Source organism: Puma concolor, chromosome B4 (assembly GCF_028749965.1).
Source record: "Puma concolor isolate L17-30 chromosome B4, mPumCon1.1.hap2, whole genome shotgun sequence".
In the NCBI taxonomy this organism is placed as follows: Eukaryota; Metazoa; Chordata; class Mammalia; order Carnivora; family Felidae; genus Puma; species Puma concolor.
In genome coordinates this window covers 9,393,964-9,402,313 of record NC_141673.1, presented here as the reverse complement: position 1 = coordinate 9,402,313, position 8,350 = coordinate 9,393,964, and the positions used below count along the sequence as shown (strand labels likewise).

The 8,350-nt window shown below is 51.9% G+C and overlaps 1 protein-coding gene and 1 long non-coding RNA gene across 3 annotated transcripts in view; one reads left to right on the top strand and one right to left on the bottom strand.

Moving 5' to 3' along the window:
• Positions 1-1,033: 1,033 nt before the first annotated feature.
• On the bottom strand, positions 1,034-4,710 carry LOC147578882 (uncharacterized). Its single transcript, XR_015253295.1, has 2 exons — positions 4,318-4,710; positions 1,034-2,232 (listed from the first exon to the last, which is right to left on the bottom strand). It is a non-coding gene; the product is annotated as an uncharacterized LOC147578882 (long non-coding RNA).
• Positions 4,460-8,350, top strand: part of TAB1 (TGF-beta activated kinase 1 (MAP3K7) binding protein 1) — a 33,158-nt gene continuing 29,267 nt past the window's right edge. The window contains exon 1 of one of the 2 annotated variants that reach the window (XM_086712228.1): positions 4,460-4,582. In XM_086712228.1, the coding sequence (XP_086568354.1) occupies positions 4,550-4,582 (33 nt within the window). In that variant the 5' untranslated portion in view covers positions 4,460-4,549. The remainder of the gene's footprint in view (positions 4,583-8,350) is intronic. The other variant, XM_086712229.1, reaches the window with a different exon arrangement.

Sequence of the window (8,350 nt, the reverse complement as noted above, 5' to 3'; positions counted from 1 at the left end):
CGTCTCTGTGTACTACCAGAAGTATTACCAGACCCCACAGGTTACTGGCTGAGTCCCACGAGACTGCTCCCTACTTCGGAATCCTGTCCTAAGTGGTGGGTCCCCAGGCTACCCACACTTCTGTCCAATCTGACTACATATCAGGGGGTCCTAGTGACCCCCCTCCTCAGGTTCCATGATTTGCTCTAACAGCTCACAGAATTCAGGAAAGTACTTGTTACTTTGCTGATTTATCAAAAAGGATATTATGAAAGGGGCGCCCGGGGGGCTCAGTTGGTTAAGCGTCTGACTTCGGCTTGGGTCATGATCTTGTGTGGTCCATGAGTTCGAGCCCCGCATCGGGCTCTGTGCTGACAGCTCAGAGCCTGGAGCCTGCTTCGGATCTGTCTCTGTCTCTCTCTGTCTGCCCCGCCCCCATTTTCTCTCTCTCCCTCTCGCTCTCTCTCAAAAATAAACAAACATTAAATGTTTTTAAAAAAGGATATTGTAAAAAATATAAATGAACAGTCAGATGAATAGGTACATAGGAGGAGATATGGAAGGGTCCAGAGAGTGCTTGGGCCCACAGAGGCTGGGGTGAGCCAACCTCCCGGCATGCAGATGCATTCACCAGAAGCTCTCCAAACCCCTTTATTTAGGGTTTTGTGGAGATTCCATTACACAGGCATGATTGATGAACTCGCTGGCCGTTGGTGATTAACTCAATCCCCAGCCTCCTCCCCACTCCCCACCCCAGCAGAAGTGGGGGTGAGAGTGGCTGAAAGTTTCAATCCTCTAATCCCATGATTGGACCCTCTGGCAACTTGTCCCCGCCTGAAGTTATTTAGGGACTTCTAGCCACCAGCCATGTCATAAACTCCAGGATGGCCGAAGGGGCTTTTCGTGAATAACTGAAGATACTCCCATCACTTCTATCACTCAGAAAGTTCCAAAACCCTTGTGGAAACTAGGAGGGGAGACCAAGTATCATAACAAAAGATGCTGCTGGAACGAACCCCTGTCACCCAAGGATTTGGAAGCCAAGAACCAGGGATGAAGACCGAATGTATATTTCTCATGGTATCACAACATCACAGAGTCACAGGACCTGGATTCAAATCCTAGCGTCTATTTGTTGGGTGACTTGCTGAACTGGAGTTTCCTGTTTGACAAAGTAAGGATGATCGTAATAGCTGGTTGGAGTGAGAAAGAAATACTATGAACAGAGCAGGTCCTCAGGGTGTGTTTCTCATCGTGAAAAAAAAAATTTTTTTTAATTTAAATGTAACAAACATGTAACACACATGTAACAAAGGGGCTGCCACAGGTCAGGTCCTTCCACGCATCTCATTCAATCCTTGCAGTCATTCGGCCAGGTAGACTGTCACTCCCATTTTACAGAGGATACCGTAAAGGCTCCCGTGGGCTTGTTCAAGGTCACACAGGTGACAGGATATGGGTAGGGATTAGAATGCAGTGGGCTGGGCTCCAATGCCTGAATCTTTCCAGACTCTACCTCAACAGACAAACCACCTGGTCCCTCCCACTTCCCTTTATGGCACAGACTGTTCCTAACTCCTGGTATCTATGTCTTACTCCTTTAGTAACAGAAACTGTAGCTCTGTCCAAAGCCTGGATTTCCTCACCTCCCTTTCAGCCGATGTGGCCACGGGGGTAGGTATAGCCACTGAGATGTAAGAAGCGTCACGGGGAACTTCTGGAAGTCGCCTAAAAGGGAAGGCTGCTTGTAAGTAAATGTTCAATCTAAAAAAAGAAGAAAGAGGGGCGCCTGGGTGGCCTCAGTCGCCCATCCGACTCTGCCTCGGTTCGTGATCTCACCGTTGGTGGGTTTGAGCCCCGCGTCAGGCTCTGTGCTGACAGCTCAGAGCCTGGAGCCTGCTTCGGATTCTGTGTCTCCTTCTCTCTCTTTCCCTCCCCCAACTCATACTCTCTCTCTCTCTCTCTCTCTTTCAAAAGTAAATAAACATTAAAAAAAAATTTTTTTTTAAAGAAGGAGAAAGAGAGAGAAAGAAATGCCATCTTCCTCCCTTCCTCTTTCCTTCCTGCTGGCTGACCTCAGACAAAATTGCTGTAGCTCAAACGGTCATCTTGGGCCACGTGGAGCTATGTTGGTAGACGATGGTATGTCACCATCCCAGTCCTAGATTGCCTCCCGTCCCTTCTTCTGAATCATCAGCTCTTCTCTGGTAAGCCTTTTCTTCAGCATTTAAATAGGTCCCAGTTTCTCCCAACCTAAAAGAAAACACATTCAATCTGGGTTCCGTTTCTCTTCAAGGGCCTCTGGGGAGCACAACCAAAGGGACTTTCTTCAGTAATCTTCTAACTAGATCTCTCAAAAGCATGTTACATTGTTACCCATGCACTCCTCATCCTGGGTTCCAGGCCTGGCCTCTGCTTCCCAACCTCTCTAGGGGCTCCTCTGCTGTTGTCTTTGATGAGGGAGCATAAGGCAAGTTACACCAGGAAGCCAGCCCCCTCCCCCCCCCCCCAAAGTGGGATATGTGATATTCCTCAGGCATTCCTGGATGCCTAAGACAAAGGAGAGGACAGAAAACAAATGGCTAAATTTGTTTGCTAAGAGTCTGCATCAGTTTACAAATATGCCATTAATAGCCTAATCTTCAGGAGCTCCCTACTATTAATGATAATGCTTTGCTAGAGGGAAAACCAACTTTAGCTTGATAAGAGCTGGGCCTCCAGTAATCTGTAAATTCTCTTTAGCAAATGGAAATCCCTTTAAGAAACTTGTCTTGGGGCGCCTGGGTGGCGCAGTCGGTTAAGCGTCCGACTTCAGCCAGGTCACGATCTCGCGGTCCGTGAGTTCGAGCCCCGCGTCGGGCTCTGGGCTGATGGCTCAGAGCCTGGAGCCTGTTTCCGATTCTGTGTCTCCCTCTCTCTCTGCCCCTCCCCCGTTCATGCTCTGTCTCTCTCTGTCGCAAAAATAAATAAATGTTGAAAAAAAAAAAAATTAAAAAAAAAAAAAAAAAAAGAAACTTGTTTTGCCTTTACCTCCCCCACCTCCACAGTATATAAGCAGTCACTTTGCACCACCCCATGCAGCTCTTCCTGCCCATGGGTCCTGTCCCTGTGCTTGAATAAACTCATCTTTTTGCAGTAAAGACGTCTTCCAGAATTCTTTCTTGCCTGTCAGCTCTGAACCCAACACCCCAAAACCTCGTCAGTCTCCTCTAGTCCTCTTGATCTCAGGACTGATTTGACTTCTTTTCTTGCAGGTCTTAAAAGCACCTAAACTCAACATGCCCAAACTGAACTCAAGGTCATTCAGTCCTTCTCCCCCCACCCCAAGATTTTCTAGCTGTTCTTTTTTTTTTTTTTTTTTAATTTTTTTTTTTTTCAACGTTTATTTATTTTTGGGACAGAGAGAGACAGAGCATGAACGGGAGAGGGGCAGAGAGAGAGAGGGAGACACAGAATCGGAAACAGGCTCCAGGCTCTGAGCCATCAGCCCAGAGCCCGACGCGGGGCTCGAACCCACGGACCGCGAGATCGTGACCTGGCTGAAGTCGGACGCTTAACCGACTGCGCCACCCAGGCGCCCCAATTTTCTAGCTGTTCTTTCCAGAAATCTGGGTGAATCTTTGACAAATCTCTTTCCATCATCAACCACAACCAATCCACAAATCAAGCCCTGACAATTTCATCTCCTAAATAAAATCCATCCACTTGGCAGGGGCAGCTGACTCAAACCACCATCATCTCTTGCCTCGAGCTAGCACAACATTCCCTTAATTGGTCTTCACTCCAATACCCCCATAACATCTGTTTTGTACACAGTAGTCAAAGGGATCTTTCTACCAATGGGATCATGTCTGTGGCTTGCTCAGAAGTCAACAACTTTCCTTTGTCCTCCCCATGAATAGGCCAACTCCTGCCCAGGGCTGGGCAAGGTCAGAACCTACCCCAGGGCCCTTCATCTCATTCCCCCTCCATCTCTGTTCCAGCCACAGAGAGACCTTGTGTGACACGCACGCTTCCTTGAACCCACACTCACATGCTCCCTTTTCTCCTGCCTTGTGCGCTAGCTGTCCCCTCTGCCTGACCCGCCCTACGCTCCTATGCCACATCCATAAACTTCTCTTCCTAGCATTTAGCCCGGCTCGAAATGATTTATGTACGCAAACGATGTCCTCCCCAACTGAAAGGTGAGCTTTCTGAGGGTGTCTTGCTTGCTGCTTTATCTCTATTGGGCCAGGCATGGTCACCCAACGAATATTTATCGAGTGAATGAATAATTCACCGGACCCCACGCCCAATGAGTGCATGAAGAGCCCAAATCTGGTGTCCTAGGAGCCCCACCTGAAAAGCATCCTGGAGAAAATGCGCAAATAAAATTGGCGAGACGCAATCACGTAGGGAAGGAGGCCTTCCCTTTTTTCCTCCCAGGACAGAAAAAGGGGAAGACAGCTCACGGCCCCATCCCGCTTTGGCCGTGGGGTGGCGCTGTGAGCATGCCCCCTTCAGGCCGCTCTAGCCGCCCTTCTCGCCTGCTCTGCTGGGAGGCGGGCTCACCCGCGGGGGTCCCTCCAAGATGGCGGCGCAGAGGAGGAGCCTGCTGCAGAGTGTGAGGAACGACCCGCTCTCCGGGCTGGGGGTTGGGACCCCAGGGGGCGGCCTGTCGGGTGCAGGCGCGGCTCCCTCTCCGCCGCTGGGCAGCCTCCCTCTCGCTGACGAGGTGTAGCCGCTGCCCTCCCCCCCCGACTCGGGGCCGGACCCCCCCCCCCCCCCTCATTCCCGAGGCCGGCGGCGTGTGCGGCCCCGCGTAGCCCGCGCGTGCGCGCTGCCTCCGGGCGGTCAGGGGCTGGGATTCGCGATCGCAGCGACCCCGAGCGTCAGGGGCGCGTCGAGGGTGGGGAACGTCCCGGGGCCGGAAGGGAACGTGGCGCGCGGTGGCGGAGATAGTCGGGGCGGTGAGCCCACCCCGGGCGCTGAGCAGCTGTGCGGTAATAACAGTTACAGCAGCAGCAGCAGCAGCAGCAGCAGCAGCAGCCCATGGTGTACCGCTCATCACCCTCCAGGTTTTCCGCCAGTTGCTTTACGTTATAAGCTGAATTTTCATCACAGCCCTGGGAGGTGGGTACTCTTATTCCCGTTTGGCAGATGAGGAAACGGAGGCACAGATGAGGACAAACGGTGGTCGTTTGTCCAAGGCCACACAGCCAGTAAGTAGCAGAGTCAGGGTTAACATCAGACTGCCTGATTCCAGGAACGGGGTTAACCTCCAGGTGATACCGGAGGAATGACTCGAGTGGCAGCCTGGGTCCTGGTCCTGGCTCTAATTGGTCATGCCTCGGTTTCCTTAACTGTAAGGTGAAAGCAGGCAGTGGGAGGATGGTCCCGAGACTCACCCTTACCCCGAGTCTGGACCTTCATGGATTTGTCGCTGGTGTCTTACAGCCCCTGCGTCCTCCTGACACGTGCACATGGATGCATACACATCTTGGCATCATGAGCCCCATCGGACCTGCCACCGTAGGGTGCTGGTCCCCTGGGTCCACCCCAGATGTGGCAAGCTGTCGTACTTTCCCTGTGGATTTGCCTGCCTCCTGTACTTGTGATCCACAGTGAATAGTGTCACCAGCTCTTTCCACCACTAGGTGCCAGGCATTCAGTAAATATTTGTAAAATAGTAAAGCATTTGTAGCCCTGTCCAGTGCTTGGCCTTGGCCTTACAGCAGCCGTTGGCCCTGCCCTTGAGGGACTTAAAGCATAAGAATTGGGGAAGGGTGACCTTCAGTGCTGTATACTAAGGACAGGCTTTGTGTAGATGGGCTTTGAAACTGCTCTTCTGGGACAGCAATTCCCAGGGCTCCCCTGTGGGGATTGCTCTCTCCCCCTCCACACCTTTGGCTGCGCCTTTCTTTTACCGGCGCTCTGCAGGTCAGCCTTGTCATTAAGTGGGCCTGGCCTCTCTGCTCTGGAAGCTCCCAGAGGGCAGGGCCCCTGTATAAATATCCCTGTTGTACAAATTCCAGACATCTGGGCTGGACCGTGGCGAATGTTGGAAGCGGTAACTGCTCTGGAGGGACTCGGCTTGCTGAGGAGAGTGCCTTCCAGCTTCCCCCTCTTCTAGGTGTGATGGAGCCCAGGGGACTCAGGTTAGACAGAAGCCAGGCTTTGCCAGCTCCGGAACGTGTTCCTGGGTGGTAACGGAATCTTTGGAAGATGGATAATCAGCTTTAAGCACATAGCCTCGTGATGAAAGACCAGGGGGTGGCAGTGATGTCCACACGAGAGCCCTCCCATCCTAATGGTGATCAAGACATCCCTGTTCACAGGGCGTCTGAGTGTCCGGGCAGTGTGTGTGGCTCGCTGACCGGCTCTCCGCTGTCCTGCGGTAAGATCAGCTCAGATACCGTCATTGAGCAGATGGCTGTGAGGGCTACCACACAAGGTCGGGTAGCTGTCACCCAAGGATACCCTCACGGGTATCCAGATGGCAGAGGTCCCCAGGCAGCGTGGTCCCTTAAAAGGTCTTTTGAACAGAAGAAGAGCTTTTGAAGGTAGCTTGGTGTGTTCAGAGGAACTTGGGTCCTTCACGGCCTCACAAAAAGCACAGGTTTCGAATGGACTCGGACAAGTCACTTAACATCCCCGAACCTTGGTTCCCAGCCGAAGGGACTCCCAGGAGTGTTGTTAGAATTAAATGAACTCACACGTTACAGTCCCTAGCCTAGCGTAGTCACAGTCCAGCCATGAAGTGCCGCCTTCAGTTCTGAACACTCAAGTGTCACTGAGCTCTTACTCTGTGGCAGGCACTGTGTGGGTATGGGGGACACTTCCCTCGTGAAGCCTGTGTTCTGATAAGGGAGACCGTAACAACGAATAAATACAGATTACGACATAATAATATCTGTAGCGTCAGGTGGTGCTTCATAGAAGGGCAGAGGGGCCATTTTAGACAGACTATTTGGATGAGACCTCCCACCATTTGATGGGATGCAGTAGGGGATTTGGGAGGGGTATTCCTGCCTGAGGGAAGAGGGATGCAGAGGCTTGTGTGTTTGGGGAGCACCATGGAGGCCAGCGTGGCTGGAGTAGAGCGTGTTGGAGTGGTAGTAACCAAGGGCCAAGGGGCCTTGTGGACCCTGCTGTGGACTTCTTTAGGCTCTATTCTAAGCGTACTATGAAACTTGCTGGTGTTTTTTTGGTTTTGATGTTTGTTTCTTTATTTTGAGAGAGGGAGAGAGAGCAGGTAGGGGAGGGGCAGAGAAAGAACTCCAGGCAGGCTCCGCACCGTCAGCACAGAGCCGGACGCGGGGCTTGCACGAACGAACCAGGAGCTCATGACCTGAGCCGAAATCAAGAGTCGGACGCCTAACCCACTGAGCCACCCAGGCGCCCCGAAACTTGGCAGTGTTTAGGAGGAGCACGCGATCTGGTTTGTGGTTGGAGAAAGAGCCTGTGTCAAAACAGGTTTGAGTGGAGAGAGAGTGGAAGCTTGGGACCTGCTGCGTGGCGCTCCCGGGCGTCCAGGCAGGAGCAACGGCAGAGGAGTGGGGAGAAGCAGCAGGTTCTGGCTGTATTTTGGAGGACGAGCGGGTGTGATTTGCTGCTGGATCCGATGTGGGGTGCGTGACGGAGGGAGAGGGAAGAAGGACTACAGGATTTCACTTGGCACAACAGCGGTGCCCTTCACCGAGATGAGGGACCCTGGAGCGCATTTGGGGCTGGGAGAATCGAGAGTGTGGTTTCTGCCTGTGCTTTGCTGTACTTAGTCATAAAATGAAAATCGACTTGAAATTAATTTTTTTTTCACTTAGAAACATCACTTGAGCGACCACATCCATGAGGTCACAGGTGCTGGCTAAATATTTTTTCTAACATCCATAATAAATACGCACCCATTAAAATAAAAACATCCGTTAGGCCATCACCCACAGCCGTCCCCTCCGCCGTCAGAATGTAGCCCAGCTGCTGCTGCACACAGTAACTGCCCCACAATTATTAGCAGCCCCTTTAAGCATGTATTAGGACTATATTTGTGATGAAAACATAGAGGGCCTTTGATGAAAAGCCTGCTGAAAGGGGTTGGGGGGTGGGCAGGGGTCGAGCTGGTCCCAGAGAAGTGGGGAAGGAAAAGGGGGTCATTCAGAAAGAGAGATGGCAGGAGGCACCGGGTATTTTCAGCTTTTGGGAGAGAAAAAACAGTTGCCCGCCCCCCCCCCCCCAGCCATCTTCCTGGGGGCATTATTCTCTCATTCTGAGCTTCCTTTTTGCCTCCAAGGAATCTGGGTGCTTTCACCACAAAAACACTCAGCCTTTTCATACCATAATTTGATATTCAAGCTGTGGCCTGAAGTTGGAACCGTGCTTTATCCACTTCTGCTGC